This window comes from Lolium rigidum, chromosome 4, assembly GCF_022539505.1.
Source record: "Lolium rigidum isolate FL_2022 chromosome 4, APGP_CSIRO_Lrig_0.1, whole genome shotgun sequence".
NCBI classification, from domain to species: domain Eukaryota; kingdom Viridiplantae; phylum Streptophyta; class Magnoliopsida; order Poales; family Poaceae; genus Lolium; species Lolium rigidum.
The window spans coordinates 257,604,673-257,623,692 of record NC_061511.1 but is presented as its reverse complement, the minus strand read 5'-3'; the positions used below and the strand labels follow the sequence as shown (position 1 = coordinate 257,623,692).

At 44.6% G+C, this 19,020-nt stretch overlaps 2 protein-coding genes across 2 annotated transcripts; one reads left to right on the top strand and one right to left on the bottom strand.

The window, feature by feature from the left end:
• Positions 1-891: 891 nt before the first annotated feature.
• On the top strand, positions 892-5,432 carry LOC124707570 (phosphatidylinositol:ceramide inositolphosphotransferase-like). Its single transcript, XM_047239231.1, has 12 exons — positions 892-1,300; positions 1,406-1,495; positions 3,165-3,251; positions 3,339-3,407; positions 3,733-3,813; positions 3,889-3,960; positions 4,082-4,142; positions 4,223-4,325; positions 4,431-4,526; positions 4,603-4,649; positions 4,744-4,889; positions 5,089-5,432. The coding sequence occupies exons 1-12, from the start codon at positions 1,268-1,270 to the stop codon at positions 5,170-5,172; spliced, it is 969 nt and encodes a 322-aa protein (XP_047095187.1). The 5' UTR covers positions 892-1,267; the 3' UTR covers positions 5,173-5,432.
• Positions 5,433-6,746: 1,314 nt separating this feature from the next.
• On the bottom strand, positions 6,747-9,673 carry LOC124648629. The gene is made up of 2 exons (XM_047188355.1): positions 9,159-9,673; positions 6,747-7,210 (listed from the first exon to the last, which is right to left on the bottom strand). Exons 1-2 carry the CDS (start codon positions 9,671-9,673, stop codon positions 6,991-6,993), a joined length of 735 nt encoding a protein of 244 aa, XP_047044311.1. The 3' UTR covers positions 6,747-6,990.
• Between the last annotated feature and the right edge of the window lie 9,347 nt (positions 9,674-19,020).

The following is a 19,020-nucleotide window of genomic DNA, read 5'->3' as shown; positions in this document are numbered from 1 at the left end:
GGACTAGAACTTTTGGATGCAATTAATCATATTCAACTAAATTGACATGCCACATTTTTGCAGGATTTTTCAGTGCTTATTTGATATCCACAATTTAATTTGGCACTACCTGTTTAAAAAAACCTCACTTTGCAACTAGATAAATTGCCCCATATTGAATTGCAATCGACCCAATGCCCTCTTTTGGATGTAATAAATCTAAGTGAATAATGTGACCGATAGACAATGAAAATTAATTGGTTTTTACATATTATTGGTTTTTTAATTATGAGGATAGAGATATAAATTAATTTTCTCCCGGTGCAACGCACGGGTATTTTTCCTAGTAATAATTAATGGTCCCTTTAGATCTAAGCTACATTTAATTTGAAAACCTCATTCTGTAAACTCAAAATAATCACAAATAAACTATATCCAGTAGTACCTTTGTTCTAAGACCCAATTTTATCTATATACGTATTGACATGCACTAAAACGCGTCTAGATGTATACATATCTAAACAAAGTTAAATTAATTAATTAGCTGATTCAATTAATTTAGAATGGAGGCTCCGAGCTCCGTATAGCCGGGAGCCAAATTGGTGCACTCCCATAATAATTTGGTTTACAAATTTAAAATTATAATATATATAGAAGTTACTAAAAGGAGAAACTTTCGACTTGCAAAGTAACTAACCATGTGACTTGCTCTATCTCAAAAAGAAAGGAAAAAAAGAAATCCATGGCAGGCGATATCACGTGCCGTGGCCATTTTTAACTAGACCGTGCCAAAAGGCGGTTTGAAAACCCCACGAGACAGACCACGACCTTCATCCATCCCCCACCTCCTGCGCCTTTTCACATAAACCCCCTCCACTCCCCATGATTTTCCAAAATCGCCATTGCCTCTCGTTTTCTTTGATCTCCTTCCTGACTTCTCTGAACTCCCGTGTCGACTCCCAACTCCCCTGCTCCCAGGTCTCACGCCGCCGGTCGCCGCCCTCCGCCGCGTTGCTCCTCTCTGACCGCCTCCGCCGCCCGAGAGATCCCCAGGCCACTGCTTCTCAGCCTCCCACCTCTCCCTCGCTCGAGGAGTGGACCCAAATTGGTGGCCCTGTTCCGTGTTCCTCGTTCGCGCCCTTCTCTGCTCCGGGCGAGTGGCGATCCCGCCCGGGGATGCGGCAGGCAGAGGCGTGATGTGCGGATCGGAGCATGGACGTGATCGCGTCGCCCAGTAGAAGCTGCAGCGGTCGGTTAGGCATCCAAGGTCTCTGCGCGTTCTGCGGCCATGACGATGTACATAGCTCGGGAGGCGTCCAAGGTCTCGCCTCAACTTGATTCGGCGACGCCTTCTACCACTGCTACTCCGTGACTACTCTTTGCGTATCTCTGAGGATTTATGATCCTTTTTGGGCTTATGCTGTAGGTATGGAGGAAGGTGACTGCGGAGATAACGGCCGAGCTGCCGCTACTTCGCGAGAAGTGGCTCCTCCTTTTCGCCGGATTGGTGTTTCAGGTGAGACCCGCATCCCGGTCTCCCGTCCGTTTGTGGAATCATTTATTTTCGGAGTATGTTGTTATGCGCGTTTCAGTATTTAATGATGACATGTTAATATGTCTACTTACCATATCAAAATTTCCCCTTTTGGTAACTTTACTTGCATTATTAATACTGCTTCTGTATTTATTCTTGTCCTGGAATTATGTGATTAGCGAGTATGTGAAGTAGCAGTTGCTGTAATTTGGACTGCACTGTGTAAGCACCATTGCTGATCAGCAGAGAATAGAGGTGAAATTTTGCAGTGGAAACTATCCTGTGCCCTTTGAAAGATAGATGCCTTGGAAAAAGCTCTCTTTTTTATCACTTTGTAGTTTCAAAATAGCTTGGGCAAGCATACCGTTTTCCAAGCTCGAGAAGCACTGTTATGTCTGCCAAGCTGTAGATGGAATTGTCGCCTTGTGCGCTGATTTATTGTATTTGTCGACTTGTTGCCCTTGCTGGGTGGGACAACAAGTATATCCTCATTATCTTAGATTTCAAAGTTAATGTAGTTTTATGTTTCTTATAGAAAGTGTAGCACAATGGCCATCGTTCCATCTCTGCTATAGGGACGAATTGTCGCCTTGTGCGCTGATTTAATGTATTTGTCGACTTGTTGCCCTTGCTGGGACAACAAATATATCCTCACTATCTTAGATTTCAAAGTTAATGTAGTTTTATGTTTCTTATAGAAAGTGTAGCACAATGGCCAATGTTCCTTCTGTGCTGTAGGGACGAATTGTCGCCTTGTGCGCTGATTTAATGTATTTGTCGACTTGTTGCCCTTGCTGGGTGGGACAACAAATATATCCTCATTATCTTAGATTTCAAAGTTAATGTAGTTTTATGCTTCTTATAGAAAGTGCAGCACAATGGCCATCGTGCATAGAAAATCGTTTTTTTTGTATGTTGTAAATGTTTCATTAGCCTTTATTTCCTTCTCTGCTTTCCATGAACGATCCGTTTAGTGCCATCAAGTTTTGCTGGTGCGTTGACAAACAGCATAGATGTGTGGTGTGCCATTATCAGAAACAGGAAATCATCTTTCCCTATTTCAACTGTGATATACTCCGAAAATGTACTTAATAATCTTTTTAAATAGCATAGCAAACACAGGCATGCTTTTATTGGCACAATAAACTTGAGCTGACATCATGAATTTTCATTGTTGGTAGTCCTTGTACCGTGCTTATGTGTTGCATCTACTCGCTGCTCCAATCATTGATGACTACGCATACCTTCACATTAGTTGTTTGGGACAAATATACACTGCCTCTCATGAATTATTTACCAGAATATCCTGGGCATTCAATATTGTATATTTGTGACTTTTGCTCATTCAAAATCGAGTGATTGTGTGATTGAAAATATAAGTCACGAAAGTCATACATTGTTACAATAGATAATTCTTCTATTCTATTCCTAGGTCATTACGTTCATAAGCAGAGAACACTGTTCTCATTGGTTAACATTAGTTCTTCCCTTACAATCAGTTTATCCTCTTCTTTTAGTGTGATGGAAGTTTCCTGATTGTTCACTTATAAAAATTCTGTCTTTAGTTATCTAGGATCACTGATTCTGTTATGCTTTTCAGTTGATTTATGTATTACTCGGACCTTCATTCACCAGTTTTCTTTACAATTAGTATATCCATGGACTGGCTGCTCGAGGAGTGCATTACTTGCATCGGCCTGGACCACTGCTCCAGGACCTGGGATTCATGGCCCTTCCAGTACGTGGATTTCTTATCTTTATAGTGCATGCCGCTATGTCTATTTGTTGATGCAATTTTAACCCGTTGGTGTCTTTGAATTTTTAGGAGCTTGGGCAAGACAAAAGTTATCTTAGTGAATGCACATTTGTGTTCATCTTCTTCTCTTTTTTTCTGGTAGGTAACTTCTATACTCTGCTACTTATTTGACTAGCTTCACACTTTATATTTATCATGTGTTTCTTTCTTTATGTATGTTTACTTAATAGCCGTAACACATGACATTCTAGACTAGCCTATTATTTTTTGAGTTTTACATTCATCTATCATACCAACAAAAGATAAGCATTAGATGTTGTTGCTTATCATTATTTCCAAAAGCACAAGGTGGTCAATATCCTTCTTGATCATGCCATTAATATTTTTTCCTTTCGTCCAGGCGTATACCCTTATTTTGTGATGCTAATCATGCTAAGAATGCTGAAATTGTCTTTATATGCAGTGGACCTTTCATCCTTTTATTTATCATAGCAAACGCTTCTACACCATCCTAATCTGGCGCAGGGTGCTCGCTTTCTTAGTTGTGAGTGCATCCTTCCAAACCATGTAGTATAATATTGTGGATGACCCGAGGTGTAACCGAATATTGCTTCTCCAGGCATCACAGGTTTTAAGGATCATTACATTCTATTCAACCCAGCTTCCGGGTCCAAACTATCACTGTCGTGAGGTAGCCCTTGTTTTGTCTTACACTTTTTTTCCCCCAGTGTGCTCTTCCTCTGCAATGTAGCATGCGAGAACCTGTCATTTAGTCAGATATACTGGAGTCATCTATAGATTTGTATTTTTAGGGCTCACCCATCGCCACTCTTCCGCCACCCAATAATGTGCTTGAAGTGCTCCTGCTTAATTGTAAGTTCTCTTCTTATCGGTTTGACAATTTGCGTAAAGAGTTCTGACTTGACTATCCAAAACTCTGTATTAATCTACAGTTCCTCGTGGAGTAAATCTTGGCTGTGGTGATCTGATATTTTCATCCCACATGATTTTCACCCTTGTTTTCGTTCGAACGTATCAAAAATATGGCACGAAAAGGTTATTTTCGTACTCACATTGGCCTTGAATTTTGTGAAGCTCTGCCTGGTAAATCCCTGTTGGTATGCCTGAGTTGGAATTGAACTGGTGGACCTGGTTTTACAGGTTTATTAAGCTTCTTTCGTGGTTGATGGCTATAGTTCAAAGTCTTCTTATCATTGCCGCTCGCAAGCACTACAGTGTGGACGTTGTTGTTGCTTGGTATGGTAGCTTCCATTTCACCTAGTATCAGTTTATTTTTGCTGCCGCCGGGCGTTTAACAGTCATTTCCTTGCAGGTATACCGTTAATTTAGTTGTGTACTTCGTGGACAGCAAGCTCCCAGGTACTGTTTTGTTGCCAAGGTCATGATTTGTAGGTGACTATGCGATTTTCTGTGTTAGGCATGTTGTAACAGTCTTTGTGAACATTTTCTGCAGAAATGCCGGATCGTACAAACGGATCACCTCTGCTTCCATTGAGTACCAAAGAAAAGGATGGGTGGTTGAAGGACGAGAAGGAGAGCAGGCTGAAGGATGAGTTCCACAAGCTGTTGAACGGGAACCATGGGGATCCTACTGACCGGGTATGGCAGTAGCTCTCTCTCAGCAATGAACACTCTAGATTTGCGACCTGTCAAGTCATCTATCTTAATCTCAGACTATCATCTTATGCTAATCTTAAACTTGCACGCCGCGGTGCCGGTACCAACAAAACTAACTAACTGGCCTTGCTGTGCCCGCTAGTTCTGCTGCCACTTCAGCTGACGCGTCTGTCTGTTTCAGCGGCAGCGGGTGCAGATGAACGGGAGGCACGACGATGACCTGAGCCACGGCGCGCTCTCCGACGCCACCGCCAACGGCACATGAGCCTTCTCCTCCGGGAGTTTCGTCCTCGCGCCCAAGGAGAATCCTGCGGGCGACAACGAGCGAAACTGCCCGACCCGTTCTGTACTCTGAAGCTGAAGCCACCCCAACCCAAGGGCGGTCCTCCAGCCACCATCGCCTCATCATTCATAACGCGATGGCCTTCCATTCTTCAGACAGGCAACAAAACATTGAACATGATGATTTGGGTGTAATGTATATATATCGATCGGCTTATTAATCTTATTGATGCATTCATATCATATCATGTGTGATGGATTTGGTTTCGCGTGGCCTGCCCACGCCCAGTGCGTGTGCCTGGTCGGATGAGTTCATGCGGCCGGTCGCGAGGGGCATGTGCCCGTGCTGCGTGCCGTTCACGGCGACGACGTATGCCCGTATGGGCGCGCGGGCGCCGCGCATGTGGTGATGCGTGCTGTGCTGTGCTGGAGTACTGCGAAAGCCGCAATACGCGTGCACGCCGACGCACCGTCCGGCACGTCGTCCGTCGGGCGCCATCGAGTGCGCCGTGCCTTGGGGCCGGATCATCGGGTTTGCGTGTGAGCGTTTCCAGTCCCTTGTCATGGGAGCCCAACTTGTCCTTCATGTGCATACGAATTGAAGTATGAGCTTTAAGTGAAATTTTCTTTTCCTCTACGTTTTGCCCTAAAACTGAGATTCAAAGGAAAAGTTTTTTCTCTCATTTTCCCTTCCACCATTGCCTCAACCCGAGATATCTTATATCCTAGGCTTAACAAAAAAGGATAAAATATGACAGAATCACAGAATTGCGTTGCTCGTTACTTGGATGTCAGATTTTGTCATTTTTATGCAGCTCCAAATACAAGGAATTTCGAGTTAAGATTTTTGTTTTCCACGTTGGTAGAGTACATTATTTTCCACATCAAGAGTTTTAGCTCGGTTTTTTTTTTTTAACTTCAAGATATCGGATATGAAATGTTCAGAAAACGGGCTCCGTGTGGCCAGGTCGCACTCATTTCCGAAGCTGCATTCACCCATAAATTTTCACAAAATTAATTTGCATATATAGCTGGTCCTACCTGCAGCACAGTACTCCTCATGCATCTTCAAGTACGCTCCAGATATGGTTGCAATTTATTGCACGCTCCACGGAATTCTGCGGTCTCGTCTCGCCAGATCCCATGCCTGCACACCCACGATGTGAGAGCTTGGAAATCTAAACAGAGCAGAGCCTCTGTCTGTGCAGTGTACAACCACTGTCAGAGCCTGGACATCTTACCAGACAGGGTCTCTGCCTGCGCTTACACTGACCAAAATGTAGTATGTGGTTAGCTGCACCTTAACAGATGAACAAAACACAATTCCATTTTCACAACACTTTCTTTATTACTTGAGCTGGCAGCAAACTTCTCTTGCTAAGGACAGTCACCGCATCATCCGGCCTGATTATCAGGATCATAAACATCCGAACAAAGGTAGACATAAAGGAAAATCTGCACATGATCACACCAAAGCAGCAGACAAACAAGGCAAGAAACGACTAACACTAACACAAATCCCGTTCTTCAGACCCCTGGAACAACACATCTTCTACTCTTCGCTCTTATCTCCACCCAAATCTTGAAATCCTCATCAGGCTTCCTTTCGTCGTACCGAATTCAGATCCTTCCACACCACAGCCAAATTCAGGGCCATCATGCCCCCACCATACATTTGTGTACCTCTTCATAACTTAACTTCACCTTAGCATGTTCTTCAGAATTGCCGAATCTAACACACATTCATGTCTGCAGTTAATGGTGCTGGGGCTTTTATTGAGGTCCCCCTGGAGCACAAAACTCATCCCGGGACATTGAAGTGGAAGAGCCACGAGATGACGAAGGCGAAAACCATGCAAGCAAGAAGGAAGTTGAGAAACCGATGCCCTTGCCAAAACCTCTGATTTTCGGTTGGTAGTGCTTGCACAGCTGCTGTGCTTGACTCGGTCCATTGTTCAGTGACCTCCGCATCGCCAAAACCTACCACATTGCATGCGGTTGAGCTGCAGATCTCACAGGTCCTAGGCAAAGAGAACGGGAGACAAGTACTTTAATTAGTTTCATCATCCACATCCATATTGCACATAGTTATCTTTGCACTTGGAAATGGAATAAGCGTAGAGGGTAAAGGGTCATTTAATGTTCTTTGTTACAACAAAAGCTAATAGGTAGATGATGCTTTAAGCATGCAATAGAAATGCTACGGCAGTAACCATAAGAAATGTCAGGAAGATATCAAGTAAGACCTCTAAAAGTAAAAGCATTTCACAAGTAGAATTGAAGCAATCTTGATAATCATGGAGGGAAAGGCATATGGAAATATATTCATGCATGTATGGCATGAGTTCTGTGTTGCTTAGAAAGGCTAGGAATTTGGTCAGACTAATTTTAAATTCTGGATGCTGTCTAAATTGCATGTGGCATTGAGAACCACCAAAGGCCAAAGATTGTTATGCAAGGATGCAAAATAAATAAGTGTCACATCATTGACAATGGTACTCTTATAGTCTTATTCTCTTAGCACAGGAAAACATAAAAAGTTGCTAAAGAGCTCACTCCATTACATGATCTGAAGTTCTGAATATTTGAATATAAAAAATCATCAAGTTTTGATGTAGTTGCAGCCACATAGTTAAATAATTTGCACCATAAGAAAATAAATTTCTGAACTTGCCAACTCGTATTGAAAAACTGCACTACAAAGTACAAAGTAAACTAAGACAATGAAAATGTTAGCTAGCTTCACACGGTAGGTATTGAGACTAATGTTTGGATGGATGAATTACAGCAATGGTGTAAGAGTATAGACGAAATGTTCTGCTGTATTGTACACTATGTGTCAATGTGGTCCACAGCAGGTTACTCTTTTTTTTTTTGCGAATCAGTGAGAACTTTATTAATTAACTGACTCCAATTTCTTTTGTTAATGCTAGTGTAATTAAGAACCCATTAGGAATGTTCCTGTTGCTAGTCGCAATATTTGGTTCTCATTAATGGTCTAACTAATTTCAGTAGAAAATCTTGTCTTCTTTAAGGTTTATATAATGTACAATGTGAACTTTAACAGCATAAACTGCATTGTCCACTGATACACTTCATTTCCCATAATAGTTCGTAATGCTCAGTGCCTTCTAATTATCTCTCCAAACAGCCAGATCCTACGACAAACAAGCACCAACCATTCAATAAATCATTTTCCATATTAGTTTGTATTGCCCAGTGCCTTCTACACTCTGATCTGCAACTGATTTAGTAATTCCTGAGCTAAGAAAAGCAATGTTTTCTAAGAACAATCCCCCTTCATTACCCCATTCTTGCATCGGAAGGTCATATCACCAAGGCTCGGCTCAACACATTATGATTCCCGACTAGAATTCCGTCAGAAGAAACACTTTTGTAGTGGGAAGTGACAGAATGACACCTCCCCTACACCACCAAACAGAACGCATGTCTCATGGACCAAGTCAATGTATTAAGAAACAAACTTGGTCAACACAACAGTGCCAAATAGCACACAGAAATTCTGTGAGAAGAATGACTGAATGAACGAACCCTAACTTTATCCCCCTCCAGTGATCTCCACCTACAACCCTATACCCCTACTAATTAATCCATTACTGCTTTGCCCATCTGCCCCTTTAACCTTTGCCCATCTAAAGAATGAAAGAAGTAAAGAAAACACCACCACATAAGATTCCTTAACCATGTGTCCATCCACCCAAATATCTTTCAGAAAAGCCTATATCTGAAACAAATCTTGAGGTCTTCAATGTTACTGACACTGGATACATAAATCCCAAACGTGTTCGAGCGTTGTGCCTAACCCGATTAACTGAATTGATTGAAGTGAATTGGCAATTTATTCGAGTTAACGCATTGATTTGGCACATTATTTGCACTTACTTATCAAATATGATTGAGAGTGAATTGGACCGGATTAGCCAAGTTAACTGAGTAGTAGGAGCTTACTTGTTGCCTCTGATCTTGAACCATGTCTCGGCGCACTGCTTGTGGGAGTAGGACAGGTCGCCCTTGCAGGAGCAGCCGAGCGTGATGGCGGCGCCGGAGTCGGCCGCCGCGCTCTCGAGGCCGAGGTGGCAAATGCGGCAGTTCCTCTCGGCCTTGTCGGGGCTGCCCTTGATGACCTCGGCCAGCCCGGCCTCCAGGTCGACGTCGTCCAGCGAGCACTCGGACACGCACGACGACTTCCTCAAGTGCTCGCCGCCGCCGGCCTCGATGTCCCCGTCGCTGTCGCCGCCACCGAAGGAGCTCGTGCGCGCGGACGCGCACCGCGAGATGCAGTCCTCGTAGGCGGCGGCGGACTCATGGCGCGAGTGCGAGGGCCACGACCGGTCCTCCGCGTCCGTGAAGTACTGGCTGTCCTCGTCGTCGTCGTCGTCGTCCACGAACTCGTCCGCGCGCCGCCGCTCGCCGCACTCGATGTCCCCGGCCTCGGCCGACTGCGCGCCGACGCTCACGGCCATTGCTCCTCCGTTCAGGTGGAGATATCTGCCGCCGCTAGATGATAAGCATCAAGAGGTGGCCCAACCTGACCAACACAAAATCCCAAGAAACAGGGGAAACCATTTCAGCCGCCACCCACAACATCAAATCCCACCCAACTCATCGAGAAACAGAGAATCATTTTTCTGGAAAAATGCTGCAGACTCCGAATCCTACCTTCAATAAGGCAACGGAAGATCAAAAGCGCATGCAATGCGATCGCGAGAAACGATCTGGTGAGGACTGAGCCCGCTCTAGCTAGTAATGCGGCAACACACGGCTGAAGCGGCGGGGTTGTCGTGAGGTTTCGTGATCCATAACCGCGGGACACGCAAGAAGACAATGCCAGTCGGGGGAGAGGGAATAAAGAGAAGGGATTGTACTGGCTGCGGCCACGCACACACAGTAAGGTGAGGTGAGGTGAGGGGAAAAGATTGAAGGGGGGAGAAAGGAAAAGACGAGTTCTGTGCTTGTCGGGAGGAGAGAGTGTGTGGAGGGCACTCTCAGGTCTCAGCTCATTGTCGGTCTTGTGGCCATGGTCCATGAATGATGGGTCTCATGGAGAAGAGTGTACCTCAAGATTGCTTGCCCTGAATCTCTGGTGTACCCGTGGCTGGATGCACTGGATTTAAGGCCTAAGTGGTTATAAATTCGAAAACAATTAATAGAAGTTTTAGAAGATTCAATCTTTAGCTATGTTCCTACATAGCCATTTTTTTTTTGGTTTGTAGGATTGGGATTTTTTGACATATGGTCTACTTTGCATGCTATTTCAAATGAATTTTTCTATTGAGTTCATATTGATGGATACTTTATTTCTGTTCATAGCAACTATGCCATGGACCATAGGTAGGATAGTTCATGTGTTTATTTCCTGGTTTTGGATTCTGCATTTCCAGTTCATGTAGGATTCAACCTGACACAACATCTGAATTTACTTCTTTTGATATGTCCTCATGCTTTTTAAATCCCGCATACCAAAAATACCCAAAGAAAAAAACAGAAAACTCGAGAAAGCAACGGTTTCTCATGAGAAGTAAAAAAACAGAGGGAGATAAATCATACTAATATTGCTTGCATGCCACTCATGATTTTTAGATGAATCCTTGGAGCAAGTTCAACCCATTCACCAAACCTCGTTCACCAATTTCTCATCGGTGCAGCGGTTCCGAATCCTTACATGAAAGAGTGGTCTTTCCGGATTGGTCGTTGTGTGTCACCACAAAATATATGTCAGTGTTTAGTAATTGATGATCCTCTTAATCATTGTATAGAGGCTTGAATGTAAGTAGAGCCAACGCTTGATTTGTATAGAATTTCATAAAAATAAACCATACCCTCTCGAGCTCCATCATAAATTATTTACTTAAAAAAGAAACAACCTAGTGCAAATTTAGTTCGCAATAAATAGAACAAACTATGTGAAAATGATTGATACCAAAAAATCCACAATCCATCATTTCCTTCAAGTTTACCATAAGAAACATTCCTTGTTTCATTGCATACTAGTTGATCCAATGTGGATTTGTCTTTCTTCGTCGGAGATATTTTTATATACAAAGCTACTCCGTGAGATCAGTTTAAGCATTTGAAGTTGGTTCCATTTAAGAACTTCTATTTAAGAACAGATTAGCCATATTCATCTTCTCCAGTCTCCAGGTTCTTTTCTGATTACTGATTAATGATGGGTTGCCATCATCTTTCAAATCTGTTGCATGATCTAGACACAGTGATCTGTGAAGGATCTTGCAGCTTACTCAGGGCAAGTGACTCATCAGGTTATAGTTGAGGCATTCATTATGTACCACTATGCATTTGAGTAATACCACCAAAATACCACCCATCCCCTATTTCTCTCACTTGAACGCACTCACTAAATCTCACTCGCAAAGTTTCACTTCCATTTATTGATTTTCTCTTTATCGATTTATTATTCATTTTCTATAATCATAAATATTTCTCTCCAACGCACCATCCATATAACATAATTTCACTACAAAGCAATACACCGATGATTGTTTGTATTAAGTATGTCTAAGATTGGCATAAACCTGGTCTAGCTCGTTCAATCTCGTGGCACCCATCACGGAGAGGAAGATTGTGATGACAGCTGGGAAAGAAGATGGTGGTGATACATCAAGCTCACGTTCCCTATCTCTTTCTAGTTCTACATCGACACATAGGGAAGGAGCTGAGAATAAATTTGTATTTGGTCACTTTTAGGAATTTTTGCCGAAAGAGACCACCTGCCCCAATTTATTGTCAAAAAGGACCACCTACGAATCGAATTGACAAAAAAGACCATGTACTCAATGGCGGCAGCGCCCCCAGGCGACACGTGGAGCTTGCCGCCGGAGGCTGTGGCGGCAGCTTCATGCCGTCGCTCGAGGTGGCGACACGTTAGCCGGCAGAGATCACCGTCCGGCCGCCGTCGACTGGCGCGGGCCATGCCGCCGGTGCATCGGGCGGTATGCATGCGTGGAATATGCCTCCACTCTCCCTGGCGGCAGCTCTCTGCATATGCTCACACTTCGTGCCAGGCCAAATGAAATGACTGCGCTGCTGCCCTGCAGCTGCATGCAAAGCTAAACCGGCCGACCGCCGATAGCCAGGGAGCATCTCACTACACACACTTTGATTTGATGCAGCACTGATTTTTTTATGTTGTGTGTACTATTGTAAATTAACCTTCCCTTTTGATGCTCACACTGTTGCAAATTGCCTGTTGGTGGTCTAAGAGCATCTCCAGTCGCGTCCCCCAAAGCATCCCAACCGGTTTGGGGCGCGCCGGACAAAAAACGGTTCCAGCCACGTCCCCCAAAGCCGATTTTTGTCCAGCGAGGCCCGATACGGTGTCCGGCGCCCCGAGCCCGTCCCACAGAGGACGCACCGGGCACACCGGACACAACGAAAAGCGAGGCGAAGCGACGCGGGCCCGACGTGTAAGCGGCTCATTCAAGTTTGGACCTAACCATCGCCTACCTCGCTGCGGAAGTTATTCGCGCGCAGTGACACACGACGACATCTTTGCCTTAATGGCGACGGAGGGGCAGGCGAGACGTCTCGTCGGTGCTACCGAGCCTCCACGCGTCGCCGGCGTTCGCACGCCACCGCCCGTTCCCGCGCTTTCTTCCCGCCTCTTCTCGCCTCTTCCCGCGCTTTCTTCCCGCCTCTTCTCGCCTCTTCCCGCGCTTTCTTCCCGACACAAGCGTCTATAAAAGGCCCTCCCGGCTCAATGGCAGCCACCACAGCCGCCGGCACCCCTTTCTCCACCACAAGCACAACCCTCGTCGCTCCACCGCCGTCTCCTCCACCACTAGTTGGCAATGGCGAACCGCCCTGGCGATGGCCAGTTTCCTCCACCGTCGTCTTCTCCAGCACCACCTCCACCACCGGATTCGCAGTTCGGCATCGACGTAAACGCCCGTGAAGAGGAGCGGCGGCGAGGGATGGAGAATTGGCTTGCACATCGTCAGGAGTGGCGGGAGGCACTCGAGCTGCAGGCCCGCCAGCGGCGTGAGGCGGCGCATGCGGCGGATGTAGCGGCGTTCGACGCCCCTGGCCCCGCTGCTGCCAAGAGTGCGGCGGCAGCAGCGTGGCAGGAGGAGGCGCTGGCGGACACCATTGCGACGTTCGACGCCTCCATGGAAGAAGAGGCGCGGCGGCGCCGGACGGAGGAGATGAGCCGGCGGTGGGATGATGAGCGCCGGCGCCAGCGCGAGGAGCGGGAGGCGCGGTACCGTGAACGGCGGGTGGCGATCGAGCGCCGGCGGTGGGAGTCGCTCGAGCGCCAGCAGCAGCTGGCGGCGGAGGAGCGACAGCAGCGGGAGGCGGCGCTGGCGGCAACGTAGGCGGCCTGGGGGAGGCGGGAGGACGAGTTGGCGGCGGAGGCCGACACGTTGGCGGCGGCGATGATGGAGGCGCCAACGAATGAGGAGGAGGCGCCAACCGAGGTGGAGTCCTTCGAGTCGGAGAAGAAGCTCCAGGACGACGCCCGTGCCCGTGAAGTGGTGCAGATTCGTCGCGCCATCGATTAATGCATGTTCTGTAGTTGAATGCAGAATTTGCATGCATATGTAAAATTAAAATATTAGAACGATTGTAGTTATTATTGAGTAATATATTAGGACATGCAACATGTAATTAGAACGTAAATAGCTAATTGAATGTGCCAACTAGAATTAAAATCAGTGCGGTCAGAGGTGTAGCCATGCATCTAATTAATTTTCTGTACCATGCAGAGAGCTGCCGCCAGGGAGAATGGAGGCATGCTCCACGCATGCATGCCGCCCCATGCACCGGCGGCATGGCCTGCGCCAGTTGACGGCTGTCGGACGGTGATCTTTGTCGGCTAACGTGCCGCAACCTCGGGCGACGGCATGAAGCTGCCGCCACAGCCTCCGGCGGCAAGCTCCACGTGTCGTCTGGGGGCGCTGCCGCCACTGAGTACGTGGTTTTTTTTGTCAATTCGATTCGCAGGTGGTCCTTTTTGACAATAAATTGGGGTAGGTGGTCTCTTTTGACAAAAATTCAATTAGAGGGAGCTGAGAATATTCTTTTTTGCCTCATCTGTTGGTGAATGGATTGGAGCACAATTTTTTGGCAAAAATCATCAAATTCTGGTTTTCCTACTCGTTTATCTACCTAGTTGGTGTTGCTCTTACAAGTCATTGTCATTCATGGCTTGCGAAGATTTTTTTTAATGAGAATCCAGTTACCAAAAATCCATTTGTTTGCCCTTTGTTCCAAACGAATCTTGTCCTGTTGTGCAAACTGCCAAGAATAAGGTGGAATCGGCCATGCTAGAGACGAGTATAAAATACTATAGCGTTAAAGGAAGTTATCCTTCGTGTCGTGGTCTCCTAGATTATCAATGATTCACCCCAACGTTAATAGCAAACGTTGAGTATTGGCTACTCTACGCTAGATTACCAATGATTATCCAATGTTAGGACCAAGTTTAATGTTTACGTATCTGTTGACTTGCGGTGGGTAGCGTACTCGACTAATTAATTGTACATTGCAGGGCAGAGGTATATGATCGTCGTGTCAGAGTGTAGTATGATGCGCATAGCATACATACCGAAAACTAATCATCGAGAAGTCCCCCGTTTCATGATCTCAGCGAGGCACGCTCCGTCCGCACTCCACTGTGCAAACAACGAGCCTCAAGTAGCTCACACAGCCTGTTGGAGTTGCTAATTTTGTGAAATAATAGAGGCGGCACTGAAACCATGGCCTGCCTACTGACACGAGACCCCGCTTGGGATAGAGGAGGCAGGGTATGGGTACCGGGTAGAGCCATACCATACCTGTACCCGTCATCTTCAATCTTACCTGTACCCATACCGGCGAACGGGTACAAGTTTTTTTCATACCCGTCACCCGGTAGGGTAAATGGGTACCCGCGGGTAAAAAATACCTACGCTTACAACGTATCAAGTTGTTCAAAAAGTATGAAATGAGGTAAAGCGATCCTAAATGGTGGTCTAATCCTCACTAGCCTACCAGCGATTGTCAGATCAGAAAGTGTGAGCTTCAACCAAGCAATGTGAAGGCGTGGTTAGGGGAAAATAAAGTAGTTCAAAACATTACGGCTGCCCACTTGTCAAATTTATATGGGTAAATGGGTACGTGGGTATGGGTTGTACAATCCCATACCCGTACCCGCTCTACCCGATGGGTATGATATTTTCCCGTTTACAAACCCATGGGTAATATTTTGTCCCATACCCGTATTCCTATTGGGTTTTTACCCGGCGGGTACGCGGGTCATGGGTACCCATTGCCATCCCTAGTGCCAACTGCGGCTGCCTACTCGTGAGGGGTCTTTTACCAGTTCCAGGTACATTGCTACGATATCATGGTTGCTCAACAGAAGCCTCAAATTTAATTTTCTAATTTTAATATGCAAGTATCCAATCAGTATGAAGGTCATGAGTTTATTCCTTCGGGAGCCACTGGAAGACCGGAACGCAACCATAATTTCTCATCATCTCTGTTTTCGGCGCGAGCCTGATTTTTCATTTCAGTTTACTGATGTCTGACGGAAAGGGCGAGATGAGATATGTATAACTTGCTTGAACGTTAATCCACTGAAAATCTCTTCCTATGGTTCAAATTTCAGCCTTAAAATATATCAGTTTGTTTCGAATCATAAGATGTTTTAGCATTTTCTGAATCGCATGCTATACGACCGAACCGCTACCTAGCGTACCCCTTGAGGAGAGAGACGATCTGTGAAACCCATCTAGGCTTCCATCCCGTCATCGGCGATGCTACCGGGCTGCTCCACCTCTGGTGGCCTTAAGGCCTCGGAGGTGTGGCGGACCATGGTCTCTCCTGGCGGGAGGTTTCCCTTTTTTAGGTTAGTTTTTCGTGTCTTCTTTGCGATAGTAGCGGCTACAATCCTGATGGAATAATGTTTTACATGTCCTATCCTCGCCCCGGTGATGCGCCTAGCGTCAGCTGAGGGTGTGTGGCATTTTGTGTCCGGCGGATCTCCTGAGATCTGGTTCGTCTTCGTGTTCGTCGGTTTGGTTATAGGTCCAATAACCGAGAATTGTAATTTTTGTTACACTAGAAGGCCTCCATAAGTTTATTCTATCGGGTAACCAACTGAAAGGGGCTATACCAAGTTCACTAACCTAGATTCCAATGCTTCTCCTGGTGGATCTAAGTAACAACACTCTCACTAGTAAAATCCTGGTATTTAAATCCGTTGTAAAGGTTTTCGTCGATGGGAACAGGTTTTAGCCGGCTTCTCATGGTGCGGGAGGATCAAAGCAAAGGAATGTTGTGATCACTGCTTCCATTTTTTTCTCAATACTCTTTTTTGTATCTGCTTTGGGGTTTTTATATGCTATAAAATGAAGGGTAAACCAGGGCGGAGTACAAGCTAATAGAAATTTAGGTAGGTGACATTTGCAGAAAAAAGCAACTATCACTAGAGGAGGTTCTAAGAGCTATTGAGAACTTCTGCCCTGACCTATCGTAGGTAAATAGGGATATGGGGTAGTTTTAAAAGGGGTGCAAGGGGATATTTGTTATCGTGATGCGTAGTCATGTTGGCACTAACAGGGTCAAGGGCACCAGGAATTTGTCGTTGAGATCGAATTTCTAGCCAAATTCCAACATCACAATATTCTTAAATTACTAGGCTGTTGTATTCTTTCTCATGCAACTCCCTATTTCCCCCTCCAATGATTTTTCCAACTCTATGGGGGCCACCGCCCCCTCCTAACCTTTGAGAGAAAACTTGTTTTGTTCTGTCATGTTAGCACTCCTCTCGCGTGAACCAAAGAGTGAGGATAGCACATTGGAACTGGAGTTTAGTACCTCCACAACACAAGAAGGAACCCATAAGTTTATTCTATCCGTTAACGATCTGAAAGGAGCTATACCAACTTCACTAACCGAGATTCCAATGCTTCTCCTGGTGGATCTAAGTATCAACACTCTCACTAGTAAAATCACGGTATTTAAACCCGTTGTAAAGGTTTTTGTCGATGGTAACAAGTCTGAGCAGCCTTCTCATGGAGCGGGAGGATCAAAGGGTGATCGTTGCTTCCATTTTTTTCTCAATACCCCTTTTTTCCATTTGCATTGGGATCTTTATATGCTATAAAATGAAGGCTAAACCGGGGCGGAGTACAAGATAATAGAAATTTAGGTAGTTGGCGTTTGCAGAAAAAGCAACTATCACTGGAAGAGGTTCTAAGATCCACTGGGAACTTTTGCCCTGGCTGTATCGTAGTAAAGGGGGATATGGGGTAGTGTTCAAGGGCTATTATAATGGGATATTTGTTGCCGTGATGTGTAGTCATGTTGGCACTAACACACATATTCTTAAATTACTAGCCTGCTGCATTTTTTCTCATGCAAGTACTCCCCTCCAATGATTTGTCCAACTCAGGGTAGGGGAGGGGGGGGCACCGCGACCCCCATCTGACCTTTGAGCAAAAACCTGTTTGGTTGTCATGTTAGCAAAGATATATGTGCTATTATGATTTGTATTCTAAGATTGTAATTTCTTATTTTTCTTAACCACTTTGTTAAATTTGTAACAACCTACAATCCTATTTTAGTGTTCATCCTATATAGTGCCGCGTGTCTGTATTTCAAACAGAGAGCATTAATGACTGAATATAGATCGGATCATTTTTCAGAAATTTATACCATGAACATATTAGTTTTTTTTTAATATTGTAGCTACTCTGCATTTCAATTAAAATCCATATCTTTTAGTGCTAAACTACTGCAATATAATTAGTAGCTTCGGACTAATATCCTAACCGGAAGCTGATTGTTTTTCCTTCCATGTACAGTAAACCTGATGGTGCTTCGAATCTAACCGAAAAGTGAACTGTATATTTCCTTGCACATATGGTACATGTGATAGTGCTTGCCTATTAAACTTACAAAAATGATGCATCGGTTTATTATTTTGCAATTCTTAATCTTAATTATTGGGATGATTCATACACTTTTTCTCATGTAGCTACTGTAGCTAGGTCAAACTGTTAAATGAAAAAGCAATATAAAAATAGAGTTTTTTCTGATGGGCAAAAAGGTAGAGTTGGAGAATAATACCACTCATTACATGCAGGTAACCCCAAGTACAAAGATGGATGTGCTATTATGATTTGTATTGTAAGATTGTAATTTCTTACTTTCAACCACTTTTGTTAAATTTGTAAGAACGTGCAATCCTATTTTAGTGATCAACCCTATATCATGTGATGTGTTTGTATTTTAAAGGGAGAGCATTAATGAATAATGACTGGATATAGATCAGATAATTTTTTTAGATATTTCTACCATGGACATATTAGTTATTTTTAAATATTCTAGCCACTCCATATTTCAATTAAAATCCATACCTTTTAATTCTAAATTACTGCAATATATTAGTAGCTCAATGTTCGGATTAACTCCTAAACGGGAGCTGATCTCTTTTTTTCCTTCCATGTGCTGTAAATCGTGATGGTGCTTGGAATCTAACCAAAAAGTTAATTGTATATTTCCAGTAAATCGTGATAGTGCTTGGAGTCTAACCGAAAAGTTAACTGTATATTTGCTTGCATGTACAATTACATGTGATAGTGCTTGCCCATTAAACTTAAAAATTGATGCATCCGCTTATTCTTTTGCAATTCTTAATCTTAATATTGGGATGATTCACTCGGGCGCTTTTTCTCATGTAGCTAGTGTACCTAACACCTAAGTCCGACTGCCAAATGTAAAAATAGCATAAAAATAGAGTTTATTCTGATGGACAAAAAGGTAGAGTTAATACAACTCATTACGTGCAGGTAACCGGGACTTT